Source organism: Bombina bombina, chromosome 3 (assembly GCF_027579735.1).
Source record: "Bombina bombina isolate aBomBom1 chromosome 3, aBomBom1.pri, whole genome shotgun sequence".
Classification (NCBI taxonomy): domain Eukaryota; kingdom Metazoa; phylum Chordata; class Amphibia; order Anura; family Bombinatoridae; genus Bombina; species Bombina bombina.
Window position 1 is genome coordinate 217061922 of NC_069501.1, and position 19057 is coordinate 217080978.

Genomic DNA, 19057 nt, shown 5'->3' on the forward strand with positions numbered 1-19057 from the left:
GAGCAATCGCGCTTTCTCTGATAAGTAGGCATTTTGGATAAAAGATTTGCTATGGAGTTATCCATTACAGCCGTTAATTGTTGCATGGTAATAAGTATTGGCGCACTAGATGTACTAGGGGCCTCCTGCATGGGCAAAACTGGTGTAGACACAGTAGGAGATGATGTAGTATCATGTTTACTCCCCTCATCATCTTGGGCAATATCATTATCTGTGGCAGTACTGTCCTTACTTTGTTTGGACGCTATGGCACAATTATCACATAAATTTAAATGGGGAGACACATTGGCTTTCATACATATAGAACATAGCTTATCTGAAGGTACAGACATGTTAAACAGGCTTAAACTTGTCAACAAAGCACAAAAAACGTTTTAAAATAAAACCGTTACTGTCTCTTTAAATTTCAAACAGAAAACACTTTATTACTGAATATGTGAAAAAGTATGAAGGAATCGTTCAAAAATAACCAAAATTTCACCACAGTGTCTTAAAGCATTAAAAGTATTGCACACCAAATTTCAGAGCTTTAACCCTTAAAATAACGGAACCGGAGCCGTTTTTAAATTTAACCCCTATACAGTCCCAGCTATAGTCTTTGCTGAGACCCAACCAAGCCCAGAGGGGAATACGATACCAAATGACGCCTTCTAGAAGCTTTTTCAGTGATTTTTAGATCCTCACACATGCATCTGCATGCCCTGCTCTCAAAAAACAACTGTGCAGTAATGGCGCGAAAATGAGGCTCAGTCTATAACTAGAAAGGCCCCCTGACTGAAAAAGGTGTCTAACACAGTGCCTGCCGTTTTATAAACGTTCCCCAAGATTATAAATGCCAATTGTTAGCCTAAATCTGAATAATATGCCCAAATAAAGCAATCGATTTAGCCCATAAAAATGTCTACCAGTTTTTTAGCCCATATTAAGCCCTTTATTCTGTTTGTTTGACTAAGAAAATGGCTTACCGGTCCCCATGAGGGGAAATGACAGCCTTCCAGCATTACACAGTCTTGTTAGAAATATGGCTAGTCATACCTTAAGCAGAAAAGTCTGCTAACTGTTTCCCCCAACTGAAGTTACTTCATCTCAACAGTCCTATGTGGAAACAGCAATCGATTTTAGTTACTGTCTGCTAAAATCATCTTCCTCTCACAAACAGAAATCTTCATCCTTTTCTGTTTCAGAGTAAATAGTACATACCAGCACTATTTTAAAATAACAAACACTTGATAGAAGAATAAAAACTACATTTAAACACCAAAAAACTCTTAACCATCTCCGTGGAGATGTTGCCTGTGCAACGGCAAAGAGAATGACTGGGGTGGGCGGAGCCTAGGAGGGACTATATGGCCAGCTTTGCTGGGACTCTTTGCCATTTCCTGTTGGGGAAGAGAATATCCCACAAGTAAGGATGACGCCGTGGACCGGACACACCAATGTTGGAGAAAAATGTAATTTATTTAATTGTAGTGTAAGGTTAGGTGTTAGTGTAACTTAGGTTAGGTTTTATTTTACAGGTAAATTTGTATTTATTTTAGCTAGGTAGTTAGTAAATAGTTAATAACTATTTACTAACTAATCTACCTAGTTAAAATAAATACAAACTTACCTGTAAAATAAAAATAAACCCTAAGCTAGCTACAATGTAACTATTAGTTATTTTGTAGCTAGCTTAGGGTTTATTTTATAGGTAAGTATTTAGTTTTAAATAGGAATTATTTAGGTAATGATAGTAATTTTTATTTAGATTTATTTTAATTATATTTAAAGTGACACTGTACCCAAAAATTAAATTTCGTGATTCAGATTGAGCATGAAATTTTAAGCAAATTTCGAATTTACTCCTATTATCAAATTTTCTTCATTCTCTTGGTATCTTTATTTGAAATGCAAGAATGTAAGTTTAGATGCCGGCCCATTTTTGCTGATTGGTGGATAAATTCATCCACCAATAAAAAAGTGCTGTCCAGAGTACTGAAGCCAAAAAAAAAGCTTAGATGCCTTCTTTTCAAATAATTATAGCAAGAGAACGAAGAAAAATTGATAATAGGAGTAAATTAGAAAGTTGCTTAAAATTGCATGCTCTTTCTGAATTACAAATGAACAAATTTGGGTTCAGTGTCCCTTTAAGTTAGGGGGTATTAGGGTTAAACTTAGGGGGTTAATAAATTTAGTATAGTGGCGGCGACTTTGGGGGCAGCAGATTAGGGGTTAATAATATTTAGCTAGTGTTTGTTATGCGGAAGTGCGGCGGTTTAGGGGTTAATATGTTTATTATAGTGGTGGCGATGTCCGGAGCGGCAGATTAGGGGTTAATAACATTATGTAGGTGTCAGCGATGTTGGGGGCAGCAGATTAGGGGTTAATAAGTGTAAGATTAGGGGTGTTTAGACTCGGGGTTCATGTTAGGGTTTTAGGTGCTTTTTTGCAGGTGTTAGACTTTTTTTCAGCCGGCTCTCCCCATTGATGTCTATGGGGAAATTGTGCACGAGCAGGTAAAACCAGCTTACCGCAGCTTTCAGCAGCGCGGATATTGGAGTGCGGTATGGAGCACAATTTTGCTTTACGCTCACTTCTTGCCTGTTAACACCGGGTTTTTGTAAACCTGTAATACCAGCGCTGTAGGGAAGTGAGCGGTGACAATAGAGTGCAAGTTAGTACCGAGCAGCTCTTACCGCAAAACTCGTAATCTAGCTGTTTGTTTGTGAATCCTGTCCCTTAATGATTGTGTCCCTTTATGCACGTCAAAATTATTTTTGCTTAAAAAAATAAAAAGCTATTTGAATTCACGCTTATACGCAGTGTATGTTTGTGTACTGCTGATACAGCTGATAATGAGATAAATAAATAGATTTGTCAAGTTCTTTATTTAAATATGTAATTATATACAAATGTTTACCACACACAGTACTCTGAGCACTTGTAATGTCTCACAGCTGTTAAATTAGTACCCACTGCACCTGGCCATATGCTAATGACAGTGCAGGTGAGAATTCCCTGTAGAGTCAGGTGGGTACATTCCCTCCTCTCACTTTGACAGGATACATAATAATTCCTGGTGGTGACGTTTCTTTTAAGGAACATAGAAGGCTGGCAATGATTATTTTATTTGTTATTATTATTATTTATTTTAAAAGCGCCAACAGATTCCGCAGCACTGACCATGGGTACAAAAATAAAAGTACAGTACAATACAATATAAAAGACACCAGACAAAGTTTAACAAACAAATACAGGGAGAATTGAGGGCCCTGTTCCCGTGGGAACTTACAATCTAGATGGGTAGGAGGGTGAGCAACATGAGGTGGGCACTGCAAAGGTGAGAATGATGTTAGTGTGGAGTTAGATGGGGGCAGCAATTAGGCAATTGAAATTAATTTGTTACTGAGTTGGGTAATAAGCTTCCCTGAACAGAAAGGTCTTTAGGGAACGTTTAAAGGAGGAAAGGTTAGGGGAGAGTCTGACAGCTCTAGGAAGTGCATTCCAGATGGTTGATGATGCACAAGAGAAGTCCTGTAGCCTAGCATGAGAGGAGGTGATGGTAGGAGATGCAAGGAGCAGGCCATTGTTGGATCTTAGGGGGCAGACTGGAGTGTATTTGTTGATGAGTGAGGACAGGTAGGGGGGACTGCGTTGGTAAGGGCTTAGTAGGTCAGGATGAGAATTTTGAATTTAATTCTATTGTGGATAGGTAGCCAGTGATCTGGAGATCAGTTTATTGCTCTATGATTGGCCTCTGTGTGCATATCTATATCTGGCTGTGCATATCTGACTACTCTGTATCAATGATTTTGTTAAATAAAATTCTTTATAAATCCAAAAAAAGTATTTACCACCTACTATTTCTGTATTGTCTAGTAAGTAAAATTAGCTATAGAGTTATGGCCACAACACCTAAATAGTTAACTCTTTTGTTTCCCCAGACACATGAGACCAGGAATATTTAACATGCTGCACACCTTTCTTGCAACCAAAGGATGACATTAAACAAAGCAAAATATTCTCAAAGTAAAAAGATGCATAGGAACTGATACTTAAAAAGGATGTTATTACAGTTACTAATGTATTGAGCTAATTATAAAAAAACATAAACAAAAAAGCCCATGAGAATTATACACAAGGTTGCCACGTGTCTAGTATTTCATTTTCCTTCCTTCAATTTTATTTTCCTTTTTTACCTGCAGCTCTATGTAAAGCTATTCTTTTATTTGCACCCATTACAGAAGCCAGTTGGTAAATTTCTGAATCTTTATACTGGGCCGCCATCTTGTAGCACTCATATTGTTGCATCCTGTGACAGAAGCAGTGTGTTTTCACAGATCAGTGTTGTTACCATCATTTTGACAGCTGTATCTTGTACTTTGGCTTAGCTTCCACAATAGAAAGTATGAGCTTTACATTTTTGCATGCTTTTTACACAGTTTAAAAAATACAAAAATATAAATAAGGATTCAGGAATAATATAGGCCAGTAGAGCCAATGCAAAAATATACAGCTCCTGCTCTCTATTATGCATGCTAAACGGAAGTGCACTAAATGACTTGTCAAGAAGACAACAATATCACTAATCTATGAACATTCACTGCTTTTGTCACTGGGGCAAAAATACATGTTCCAAGATGGAGGCGCCCAGTGTGAAGATTCAGAGCTTCACTAACCAGCACTTTTAAAAACACCTTTAAAAAGAGCTGCAGGCACAAGAGGAAAAACAACAGCATGGTGAGTAGTAACCATTCTGTTGTACTTGTGCCCAGCAGTTTAATGTCCCTTTAAAGGGACAGTTTACCCAAAATGTGTTCCCAATTATCCATTGTACCTGCTGAAGTGTATTAAATTGTTTACAAATAGCTCCTTAGCCTTTATATTGGCATTTGAAATAGCCGATTTAGCCTGTAGTATGCCTACCTATACTGAAAGATTCTATACCTAGGTATAGGCTATTGAAAAACTATGTAAACACCGCCAGAAGAAGAGATAAAGCTCTAAAATGTTCATTTTCAATTGTTCTTTCTAAGTATTGTACAGAGACAGAGATAAGAAAGGAAAGCATTTGAGTGATAAGATAATGAGCTCTGATCTGTCAGCAAGCCAAGCCTATTTTGATGGGTTGTGGTTTTAAAGAGCAAATCCAGCTATTTATTTTGCAAAAATAAGCATAAATGAGCAATTTCTCATACATTTTATACGCTGCATCTGGTATAACAAGTCATGGAGAACACATTCAGGGAAAACAATTTTATAATGCACTCTCCCTTTAAGGGGGTCATTGTAGTCTTTGTAACAAAAAGGACCCTCGCTAACTAGTCACAACCTTGTATGTGCACTGTTGTTCACAAAGCACTCCCCTCTTCTTTTCTGCACTGATTCTACTTAGTTCATTAATTATAATTTACTAAACAAACAGACCCCAATAAATTCCATGGGGCCGATTTAACAACCCCCGAATGCATCTGTTTCCGCATGAGCCTTCAGGCTCGCCGGAAACAAAAGTTAAAGGGACACTGAACCCAAATTTTTTTCTTTCGTGATTCAGATAGAGCATGCAATTTTAATCAACTTTCTAATTTGCTCCTATTATCAAATTTACTTCATTCTCTTGGTATGTTTATTTGAAAAGCAAGAATGTAAGTTTAGATGCCGGCCCATTTTTGGTGAACAACCTTGGTTGTCCTTGCTTATTGGACAGCACCAATAAACAAGTGCTGTCCATGGTTCTAAACCAAAAATTTGCTGGCTGCTTAGCTTACATGCCTTCTTTTTAAAAAAAAGATAGCAAGAGAACGAAGAAAATTTGATAATAGGAGTAAATTAGAAAGTTGCTTAAATATGCATGCTCTATCTGAATCATGAAAGAAAAAAATTGGGTTCAGTATCCCTTTAAGAAGCAGCGGTCTTAAGACACAAGAAATATAAGAATAAAATATTGAGACAATTTATAGATAAGAAAAGTACATACTGATAAGATAAAAGTGAGACTGAAAGATTTACATGATAATACAATGTTAAAGGGGCAGTATACACCCATTTTCATATAACTGCATGTAATAGACACTACTATAAAGAATAATATGCACAGATACTAATATAAAAATCCAGCATAAAACCGTTTTAAAACTTACGTAGAAGCTCACAATTTAGCTCTATTTAAAAGGTTACTGGAACACCCACTGCAAGTGGGAAAAACAGACACTCCCCCTCCCCCTTCCTCTGCATATGAAAAGACTCTTTACACAAACAGGAGCAAGCTGGAGTAGGTATACGTTGGTATTCTCATAAAACTTAGGGGCTTGGTTAGGAGTCTTAAAATCAGAGCAATGTTATTTAAAAATAAGCAAAACTATACATTTTTTTTTTTTGAAAGAAAAAATTCTGTATGGGCTATATAAATAGATAATCTACAAAACATTTATGCAAAGAAAAATCTAGTGTATAATATCCCTTAAGAATCACCTGGAATTCCAGCTGTGTATATTGTCTTGAATATGTTAATGATGTAAACAAAAAAAACACATATACATAGAAGGTAAAATGGAGAGATAGTCTTCTCCTTTAACTACAGGACTCTGTAGACACTTGAGGTGCAGCCATTAATGAGATAGCAATGTTGGTGCATTTGAATATTGACTGTCACCTGTGACAATTACTTCTTGGGCTGCTGTACCTGGTGTCACAGCTGAACTTTCTATATATCCTTGGATCAAACGATATTGGGCCATGTTGCGCATCTGTTTTTTCTTGTTGTTTTAGACTGCTGTTCCTGGATCCAGGCCTGGTCCGTCACAGATTGCTGCCTCCATCGATCACTTTATTATCACAAGAGACTTTGATTTATACACTTATATTGTATATTTAATTATTTATAGTTATCATATACTGTATTATCACATTTTTGCCATTTATTGCTATTTCATCATGCTAATTTATCCAGTTTCCAACTGATTAACTTGTCTAATAATATTGGATATATAGTTTATAGTCTATTGTGGCACATAGGGTGATTGATCCACACTCATTTAACACTTAAGGGAAATATAAGGGAAATAGTAATGCAAAACAAAATGCTATATTATGAATTAGAGTATTTTATTGTTGCACTAATATGTCCCTTTAAGTTAATTATACTTTATTGACAAAACACCTATGAACCAAGTGGTGGAACTAATGAATATAGGTCCTGGGTTTTAATGTGTTCCCTCACACGTGGTATTCAATAGAGACGTATAGCACTAATACAAGTTATTGGTTCCCTCAGTCCTATTATACCAACTGCTTATGAATCTTGCAGCCCCTTTAAGCTAACTGTGTTATACCCAACTTAGATATCAGGTCAGATGTATGACCCCTGCAGCCACTTCAATGTCAGTGAGACTGAAGATCATATGGAAGGTACCTGCAACCACTTTTATACAAACTATATATATCAAAGTGAGACCTCTAATTATATGGCTAGCCCCTGCAGCCCCCTTTATGCAAATATACACCCAAATGAGACCACAAATCAGATGCATAGCTGCTACAGTTTTTTTTTTTTTTTTTATCAGTTTAGACTTCAGATCACATGCATGACCCCTGCAGCACCTCATTGCAATTATATGCACAAGATAAACTTCAGGTTAGGAACCACCTTTATAGCAGTGGTATTACCAAATGAGACCGCAAAGCACATTAATTTCCTGAATACCCCTTAAACCACTATTAGCCCAAATTAGATATCAGTTAGAGCCACGACCAATACAGCGTCCTTATACTAGATGTGTGTCTAAAGAGGATCCCAGGTCAGGTGCAGAGTCCCTGCAGCCATCTTCATGCCAATTTGTCTAAATGATACATCAGATAAGATGATACCAAAAAGAAAAAGGAGGTGCACAAATCAATATCGAATTACCCTTCAGTTATACATTGAGTGGTTAGTGTCAAAAGATATACACAAAAAAACAAAATAGAAAAAGAGGCTCCCCCTTAGCACACCAAAATACCAAATAAACAATTTACTGTACCACCTTGATAAATACAAAGAAGAGGGGAACTAAAATTTATTTTAAAAAAAATACAAATAAAAACTAGCACAGAAATAAAAATATTTTAAACAAAAACAGGTTATACATTTCCTAGTTGCAGATATATCCTATTAGTAACTCAAGAAACAATTAAATGAGAGACAAGCACAACCTGGGTAATTATCTCCATCAGTATGGGTAACACAAGTCAAAAAGATCCCTGTATACTTCCTATTAAAGGGACAGTCAAGTCCAAAATAAACTTTCATGATTCAAATAGGGCATATCATTATAAATAACTTTGCAATTTACTTTTATCACCAATTTTGCTTTGTTCTCTTGGTATTCTTAGTTGAAAGCTAAACCTAGATAGGCTCATATGCTAATTTCTTAGACCTTGAAGGCCGCCTCTTATGTGAATGCATTTTGACAGTTTTTCACCACTAGAGGTTGTTAGTTCATGTGTGTCATATTGATAACATTGAACTCACGCAAGTTACCTAGGGGTAAGCACTGATTGGCTAAAATGCAAGTCTGTCAAAAGAACTGAAATAAGGGAGTAGTCTGCAGAGGCTTAGATACAAGGTGATGAGAGAGGTAAAAAGTTTATTGTTATAACTGTATTGGTTCTGCAAAACTGGGGAATGGGTAATAAAGGGATTTTTTTTTTTTTTATATATTTATTTATTATCCAACAGTATACAAGACATAATTTGAACATTATTACTACATCGTTGCACCTCGCAGGGTAAATCATATCTCAAAACTATATAATGCAACATGGTCTTTCTTAACCCAATTAAAAGCAACAAGAGCAACAATTTTAGGCCTTGAGATTTCATATAACTCATATATCTATATGTATGAACAATATACCAAGCCTAATTTGAGTATAATTACTACATCTTTGCACCACTCAGGGTGAGTCATATACCAGAAAAATACAGTGCACTATGATGTTTCTTGATCCAGTTAAGAACAACAAATTTAGGCCTTGAACTGACCTATAGCTCGTTTATCTATATCTATGACATATATTGAGTTAATTCAAATTTAAGGCCAAGAGGACAGTACACTTGTTGGAGAGTTTTTCTAGTTTTTCAACACACATCGAAAAAAAAAAAAAAAAAAATAACAAAAAAAACAACCCAACAAAAAAAAAAAAAAAAGAGAAGAAAGGAAAGGGAACGGATAAAACCGGACCCCGATGTCTGCCTGACCGTTCAACATTTGGAGATATTATAGAAGACTCTCACTACTAATTACACCCCTTAATACAGCATTTTGAATCCAACTATCTGCTTCACCGGTCAACAGTTGGAAATATTATAGAAAAATCTCACTACTAATTACACCCCTTAATACAGCATTTTGAATCCAACTAGAGTTTTTAAAGGGGGCAATGAATCTTGTTTGTAGCTCTGTGGGATTTGAGAATATATAATCACTCCATTTTCTAAAAAAGTTGTCAATATCACTTTCTGAAATTATTGAGGTTTCGTATTGTTCCAGAATCAGTTTGTCTATTTGGTTAAGCAGCCTACTAAACGAAGGTTTTTTTATTAGACTTCCAGGAGGAAAATATCACATTTCTTGCACAGAGTATTATGAAATTAATAAAAATAATATTCTCATCACGATCCTTGTATTTTTTTAAAAAAAAACAATCTCTGCCTTATTCAAGGCTACTTCATACTTTAATACCCTGGACAGCCAAAACGATACTTTGCTCCAGAATTGATTTACTTTTGGACAATCCCATATACAATGAGACAAATTGGCATTATGCCTACTACATTGTGCACAGAGAAAGGTCTGGGCTCTATTCCATCTTCCTACATCCTCAGGAGTGATATATACTCTATTAATTAATTTAATGTGGGATTCGCGCCAAGTTAATTGTGGCGTCGCTGCCCATGCCCTAGCTATACTCTTTTCGATTGTCTTAGGCTCTATGGCAGGGATATCCAAAGCCCATTTTTCTTACAAACGTCCCATAGCTACTAGTCCTTCTTTAAGCAACAAGAGATTATACCATTGTGATATGGCAACCTTAACCTTTTGGAACATGTTTAAGCCCATATATACTCTCTCCCAGTTTCTATTAAAATCTTTCAATTGTTGTGTATTAAGAAAATGTCTAACTTGGAAAAATCCAAATAAGTCGGAATTGGGAAGATTACATTTTTCGTTCAAAACACTAAATGTATGAATAACACATTTATCCAAATCTATACACTGAGCGAATGACTCAAGTCCTTGTAATTTCCCCCTTCTAAAAACATCAGTTTCATAACCCGCCTGAAATCTCGGGTTGTTTTGTATAGGGAGAAATTTAGAACACTGAAAGTTAATATTCAAGGCATGGCATAACTTTTGCCAGGCAATTATGGGATTTTTAAAAGGGTACATTGTTTTAAGCACTAGAGGCCATTCTTTCTGATTCATGTGAACCAGTGCCTTTAACGAGTAAGGTTTAAAGATATCTTTTTCCATATCCTTGAGTGTCAGAAACCATTTCTCCGTTAACCAGTCCGGAACTATTTTTATGAGACATGCAAGATTATACTTTTGAATCGAAGGGAAACTAAGGCCAGCCTGTTCTTTAGGCTGGTACAACCTTTTTAAAGATAATTTTGCTTTGGCTTTATCCCATAAAAATCGCACAAAAGCAGCATTAAGCTGTTTTATATAGGTTTTATGTAAAAAAAGAGGTATGTTCTGCATCACATATAATAATTTAGGTAGCGCAATCATTTTGATTAAATTAATTTTAGCAGCCAATAAAAAAGGAAATGAAGACCATTTTCTCATATCCTCCATGATCTTATTAATCACCTCTGAAAAATTTGCCCTGTACCAATGCTCAGGGCAAGCTGATATGCAAATACCCAGATACTTAATATTTTTGACTTCTTTAAACGGAATTGCAACATGTGACTTGCTAGTTCGATTTAACCATAACAATTCCGATTTTTTTTGAATTTATTGTATATCCAGAAAAAGACCCAAAAACTTCAAGCAAATGCAATAACGCAGGTACATCCTGCCGGGTGTTAGAAAGGAATACTAAGAGGTCATCTGCATATAAAGATATTTGAATATTCATATCACCCACTTTTATCCCCCTAATAGAGCTTCGAAGTGCTATAGCTAGTGGTTCAATACTCAGGTTGAACAAGAGTGGGGATAATGGGCAACCTTGGCGGGTTCCACGGAATAATTGAAAATATTCTGTGCATTCCCCATTAACTATTAACGCGGATCTAGGTTTATCGTAGAGCGCTTGCATGAAAGATAAGAAGGGACCTTTGAAACCGAATTGATCTAAAGTGAAGCCTAAGTGTTCCCAGCTGATGGCATCGAAGGCCTTTTCAGCATCCAAAGCAATAATAGCTTTATCCTCCAAATCGAGTTTATTTAATTTCTTTCTTATGTTGATATACTCAACTGTCAATAAACATTTTCTTAGATTCATGAAGGAAGATCTACCTTTTACGAAACCGGTTTGGTCTACATGGATCAAATTAAGTAATACTTTCTGTAGTCTAGCCGCAAGAATGCTTGTTAAAAGCTTGTAGTCCGTGTTTAGCAACGAAATTGGGCGATATGAATCAAGTTTTTCCACATTCTTACCCTTTTTCGGAACCAATACAATTAATGAAGCACTAAGATTCACCGATATTGGATGCCCTTGCACATAATATGCATTAAACAAGTCCTGAAGAGGGTCTATAATCTGCTCTGACAGAATTTTATAGAACTCTGCCGGGAATGTGTCAGGACCTGCTGCTTTACCAAGGCTACACTCTTTTATGGCCTGTGTAACTTCCTCTTTAGAGATTGGATTACTCATAGCCTTGGCGACCTCTCTATCTAAGCAAGGTACCCTATGTGTATTCCAGAAGGCTTTTTTATTATTTTCATTACTTTCTCTGGATCGAAAGATCTGTTTGTAATATTCCAGAAATTCTGCTCTAATTTCTGAAGCTTGGGTAGCTCTTCTATCATTATTAGAGATTGCCGTAATATAATTTTTTTTCTGATGTGAGGCAACGGGTAACGTAAGCGCGATTGGAGCATGATCTGAGATAATAATATCCCGGATTTCTGCTTCAGCAGATGCCATTAATCTTTCATTAACTAGAATATAGTCTATACGGGAGAGAGTTTTAAAGGTATTAGATTTACAGGTATATCCTTTTAACTCAGGATTTTTGATGCGCCAAATATCTTTTAAATTAAGGGCATTTCTAAACTTTCTGAAGAGTGTTATAGCCTGTTTTTCTCTACCACCTCGTCTTCCCTTGCAAGGCCATCTGTCAAGCGGATATTGTGCTATCAAATTAAAGTCACCTGCAACTATCAGTTTACTTTCAATAAACTGGGCTAGTTTCTTCTGCATTTTATCCCAGAATTCACGTATGTTATTGTTAGGGCCATAGACATTACATAATATATAACTTTGACCTCTTATGTCCAACTGTAAAATTATATATCGGCCATCCGCATCTATCTCCGAGTGAGTGATCTTATACTCTAAATCTCTATGTAGCAGAATTGCTACCCCTCGTTTTCTGGTGGTCCCTGCTGATGCAATCACTTCACCAACCCAACCTGTTCTAAGTTTATTTGCTTCATTTTGCACTATATATATGTTTCCTGTAAAAATGCTATATTACATCTGAATTTCTTGAGATTTTTAACAATCATTTTCCTTTTAATTGGTGACGTAATACCTCTAAAATTCCATGATATTAACTCTATGTTTACTTTATCTGTCATTCAACAAGCAGTGAGGAGACTAACAATTTTATTTCCGTTGACCGCGGAAAAGATATTAACAACAATTGGGCAGACAACGGGGTAGGCAGGGAAAAAGAAAAGAAAAACACAAAAAAAAAAGAAAAAAAAAAAAGAAAAAAAAGCACATAAAACTTTAAAAGAAATATCATGTATACATTCCATTATCAAACCATAATCTTTAAGTTATTCTAGCCTAGTGGCTACAAGACACATCCAACCTATTCTCCTTCGTCTAGGAATTTGATTGCTTCCTGTTGAGTGTTTAATATTATCCAGGAATTATCATTGAGCACCTTAATCCTAGCCGGGTATAACAAGAAAGCTTCATAGCCTTTCTGAATAATGCGAGTGCATAACGGAGCCAAACCCTTTCGCCGATTCATAGTTTCGGTCGAATAATCCTGGAAAAGGAGTAATTTACCACCCTCCAACAAAACCTCTTTCTTTTTACGATATGCATTTAGTAAATCAACTTTGTCTTGAAAATTGAGCATTTTGGCTATAACAGGCCGAGCTATCTTATCCCCATCTGATCTCAATCTTTCCTGGCCTATCCGGTGCACTCTTTCGACAACAAGCTGACGTTTGGGCCCAGGCATTTCTAGTAGTACTGGTAATTTCTCTGTCATGAACTTTCTGAGGTCTGTATAATCTATTGTTTCTGGTATACCTATGATTCTGAGGTTATTCCTCCTAGATCTATCCTCAAGATCGTCTATCCTATCTTGTAACTTTTTTAGAGATGCCCTATAAAAGCTTATATCCTGTTCTGCTGTGTTCATTCTGTCCTCAATATCTGAAATACGTAACTCAGCTGCTTCAATTCTATTATTAAAGGAATGTATCTCATTTGTAAGTGAGAGAACATCTTGGCGAATCTGATCAAACTGAGGAGTCATTGCGTCATAAATAGCCTTAACTAATGTTTGTGAATCTGTATCCATCTTTGTACTGAAATTTTCTTCTCCAATACTCTCTTGCAATATAGTGCCTATTTTACCCTTTTTATCTTTTTTAGGAGCCATACCTGGAGATTTGACCCTAACAGTATGTACAAATTTCTCCATGTGTGTACAAAATGACTAATGAAATCCTATAAAGTGCTTGTGAACCAAAGTTACAAACAAACCAGTTTTTCCTCAATATCTATTTGTGTCTAACAGATGGACAAAAAATTATTTTCAGTGAGTTTACACATATTAACATACAACTAAATAATGAAAAAAATAAAGTGCAGTTTGGGTATCTCTACCTCAAGCAAGTACATGCCTGCTTTCCTTTTAGTTATCCGCTTACAAGTGAACTAAACCCTTACGTGTTTATCTTTACCATATTTGACCAGTGCTATATATATGCAAAAAAAAAAAAAAAAAAACCCTAAAAACAAATAATACAATGTGATAGCATCCTAATTTTTAAACAGCTGGCATATAACTGGGAAACGGATGTAGAAGAGCAGAACTGGCATAAATAACGCAATATAATAGATTTTGTACTAAGGAACAATATTCTTGACCTCTGACTGCAGCATATACAGTATTATATACCATGCCCTGACACTGGCCTTGTGTCATCAAGCGCTATATACACAATTGCATCTGATTTACCAGAAGCAGCCAAAGCCTTCCAATACTTTACAAGACTTTACAGTATCAGTGTTTCACTTATATATAATGAATAGAAAACAACATTGAAGAAACAAGAGAAGTTCATTAGAGAGCAACTTTTGTGCTGACAAATTTCTTGAGACAGCTTCAAAATTCCACTTTTATATTCTCTCTGCGCTTCACTCAGCAGTATCCAAATGTAGAAGGATAAACAACCCAGATAGGATCGACTAGCACATTTGCTCCAGTTTGTAATTATATGTCAAAACACAATTCTTCACACTGCCACGGATTTTTCCAGGAAAAAGAAGGTTCGGGCCTTTTGCACAGCCTTGCTGGCCTGAGAGATCCAATACCCTAATACCCTAAACAGCAAGAAACACCTTTAGGCCTTGATTAATGCGATTTATTATATAGGCCTCCTGTCCTGAGGCAATCTCAGTATACTGCAATAATGTCATCCAAGATACAAGGAATTGCCATGACACTAGCGTGATAGTTTAAAGGGTGCTTCACTGGTCACACTATGAGGGACTTATACATATGGCAAAAACAAATTGACCAAGCAGCACCTTCACTCAGGATGTTATGATGCCAATCAAAGCCTTATCTCATCCAATCTTCACCCTACCCAGATAGACCAGACTTGTTATACCCTATGTTTTGAAGGAGCCAGAAGACCATATATATATAAAACAAGTCACTGCAGTATGGGATGCCAGTACATGCCAGCTTAACCAGGTTGCTTCACTGGATATTCTTTCTTTTTTATTGTGAGGGACTTACTTAGCTAGCCCACCGCTGCTACAGCTTGATTTCCTTTTACACAGTTTAGCCTTTATTCAATACTAGCCTTCTTCACCCTCCAACAGAAGAAAAAACACCAGACTAGATGTACCCAGCTAGCTAGATAAATGCTGACAAAAGAGTAATATATTCGATATAGCGCCATTCATAAGAACAGGTTAAAAAGCACAAAAGATTATGGAATGCTTAACAATCAAAGCGTCCATGGCCAATAGACAGTTTAGGCCTAACAGTGGGTTACCGGACCAAGCACTGATGATCTGTGCATGCTTGTACGCCGTCAGTGCCGCTACTCTCTGCGGCTGTACTCGGGCAGGATGAGCCTGCCAAGAGTGGTAACGTCGCAGACTCAGGCAGGCGTGTCTATTGCAGCGGCTCGACTCTGCTTCTTTGGGGCGAAAACTCCGCACATTAGGCTCCTTGCCAAAAAACCTCTGTCACTTTCCAGCTCTAGCTACACGCTTGTATCAGATAGCGTGTCCAGCCGCTCACACGCATGCCTCCGTCATGTGCATTGAGTGACGCAACACCGGTGTCCCGGGTAATAAAGGGATTATCTATCTTTTTAAACAACAAAAATTCTGGTGTTGACTGTCCCTTTAAATGACTATTATAACACCCAAAGGGGAAAACATATATGATGGTCACTCTCTGAACTCTCATGTTACCTTGTCACAATTATTTTAAAATGCTGGGTATTCCAATGCTAGTTTCTTAAACATCTATTATCAAATATCTCTATAAGGCTCCATAGTTTAGCACTAGGCTTTGTCAAAGACGAATCATGCGCATCACCTCAATGTATTTATACCAATCAGAAGCTGAGAAAAAAATGCCACCTCTTGGGGAGTGGTGTTAGCACTACACTCCCATCTGCATTATGTATTTCTGTTAATCCACCAATTGTATTAACATAATATAGGGATGTTTCCACCCCCATGTGGAGTTAATTGGCACCCCCTGTGTCGTCACTTATCTGATGTAAAAGGGTTGATCTAAGCTACAACCCACAAATAATCCATTTACATCAGATAAAATGTTTGGCTCCTGCCTTCCAGTTATAAGAACAGATTGGCAGATTATGCTGTGCTATTTTGTCTGTACTCAAATTATTGTACTCAAATTATATCACAGGTCAGATAAATGGCTTCTGCAGCATCCCTCATAGCAGTAATATAGCCATGTTAGCCTTCAGGTCAGATGCATGCGATTGGACAGACAATAACATAGTATTCTGCACACACACTGTGGTAAAATAAAACATTGAGTTTTTAATTTTTAGCATTACACATATCTGCACCTGCATCTGTCAGCATTTTTTAAGACATACAGAAATAATACAGTACAACACCACATTTTCTTGAGTTTAAGCTAATATTCAAAAATACTATAAGCTCTGTGGGAGTCGTCCCTATAAGCCAGTGAGTAACAGAGTCAATGGACAGAGCTGTATGCAACTATAGTTTCTTGTTAGTTTCACTTAAAATTTAACAAGAGCTTTCTTATGCAAAAAATATTTTACTGTGCGTAACTACAGTTTTTTATGTACATGATAGAAACGTGTTGAGTACAATGTCCCTTTAGTATTCTTTGTCTTGATACGTTGGACTTAGATATATCATGATAGATTAGATAGATGGTATATATGTAAGGCCCAGGATTCTGCACAGTCTTTTCCCTTGAACCTCAGAAAGTCCCAGGGAAATTTATTGTGCAATGTGTTTCTGTTGTAGGGTAAAGATTTAGGAAGAGCAGGGTGTGACAATTATTCCTCCCACTAACAGGGAAGCCATTAGTATCCAGCCCAGGTTGTGAACTGTGTAAAGCTTTGTGTATTTCTGAGAATTTGTAGTAACAAATATTTATTGGTTAGTTTTATATTCTATCTTTGTACATCATGTGCATAATGTGTGTGAATTCCATAAGTATATAACAGCATCTTTGTGATTACTATGGGCTAGATTTCAAGTGGTTCGCTAACTGTAGCACGCAAGCGATATGTCGTATTTCTCGGCTTTCTACATGTGACAGAATTAGCATGCATGTTACGAGTAAATGCATTTGCTTGAGCCCAATCAATTTTAACGTATGCCGGGTTAGCACAACTTTGTAGCTCTGGTTAACTGTTATGTGTATGTGTATGTATATATACTGTACATACATATACATATATATATATATATATATACAGCGCTTTTTTGTAAAAGAAAAAAATCATCAGATATATAAAGAAATATTTATTTAAGAATAAATAGTACATATTCTCTATGTGAAGAACATTGGAATGTGAAATATTTATAATTCATGTCGGGTTTAGCACACTTGAAAAAAACGTGATTGAGTTGGCACACGAGTATGGGTATTCGTTTTTTTGCCCATTTTGAAGCTTCATTGAAGTTTATGGAAGAATACGTTAATGAGGTCACGATTCTCAAAGACCAGCTTTTTGTGTGCATTGGGACAAATAAAAGCACAAAAGTGATCACATACAAAAAAGTGATAGAAATAAATGCGATACAAAAAAAACAAAAACAAAGGATATAAGTGTGAATCAGTCTTTCAATCTTCAATATAATCTAAAAAACGAGCACTCGTTGACTCGTTGTTTGGATTATATTGAAGATTGAAAGACTGATTCACCAGTATATTCTTTGTTTTCTTTTTGTGTGCATTGGGTTTTCTCTTGCGTGCAAACTTTTCACTCTTTACTCTTGTAATAGGAGTGCAACCAAACTCATGCAAAAAGCCTTTGTCTAGGGAAGCTGACGAGCGGGAGCGCAAAATAACGTTCCACTCGTAATCTAGCCCTGTGTGTTAGCTATTTATTAGCCAGTATGGTTATATAAAACAATAAGAAGACATCTTATTTTTTTCTTTCTACAGCAAGAAAAGATGTGTTACCTGTGGAAGCCATTTGTGCAGCAGTGGTTGTCGGGTTTCTTACAATTGCCTTTGGAGTGTTCGCACGCAGGGATAAAATATTCAAAAAGGTAAGTATTGTAGGTGCCAAATATGCCTCTGGGGTCGATTTATGAAGCAGAGGATGCTGCTTCCGACTCACTCCGCGCTTCAGGTCTGCCTGAAGCAGAAGTTAAGAAGCAGCGGTCGTAAGATCGCTGCTCTTTAACTCGTCCACCACCGCTGAAGCAGCGGACAGCAATCATCCCGACACCCCTGCTAGCAGCCGATTGTCGGCAAATCTTCAGGGTGCGGCATTGCACAAGCATTTCACAAGGAATGCTTGTGCAATGATAAATGTCGACATTTATCGATGTGCGGCAGACATGATCCGCTACAGTCGATCATATCTGCCCGCACAATGGTAAATCAGCCCCTATAGGTCTAATAATTGCCTTAACAGAAAATTTAACTACAAGATACTCATCTTTTCAGTATTATTATTATACGTTATAGATTTTTCAACAGTTCTCTAAAGGGAGCATATGCAATAAGATATAACATAAGGTTATAGAATACAACATTTTTTAAAAACATAATCGGGTAGATTATGAGTCTTGCGTTAGCCTTAAAAAGCAGCGTTGAGAGGTCCCAACGCTGCTTTTTAATGCCCGCTGGTTTTACGAATCTGACAGGTACAGGTGTACCGCTCACTTTTTTTCTGCGATTTTAACATACCGCAAATCCCCTTACGTCAATTGCGTATCCTATCTTTAATGAGATTTGCCTAACGCCGGTATTACGAGTCTTCGAAAAAGTGAGCGGTACACCCTCTCCTGTCAAGACTCCTAATGCATTTAAAAGTCAGTAGTTAAGAGTTTTATGGGCTAACACCGTAACATAAAACTCTTAACTAAAGTGCTAAAAAGTACACTAACACCC

At 36.7% G+C, this 19057-nt stretch overlaps 1 protein-coding gene across 1 annotated transcript in view; it reads left to right on the forward strand.

The window, feature by feature from the left end:
- Positions 1–19057, forward strand: part of TMIGD1 (transmembrane and immunoglobulin domain containing 1) — a 121504-nt gene that overhangs the window by 76877 nt on the left and 25570 nt on the right. The window contains exon 5 of the mRNA XM_053704587.1: positions 18101–18207. Coding sequence (XP_053560562.1) covers positions 18101–18207 — 107 coding nt within the window. The remainder of the gene's footprint in view (positions 1–18100; positions 18208–19057) is intronic.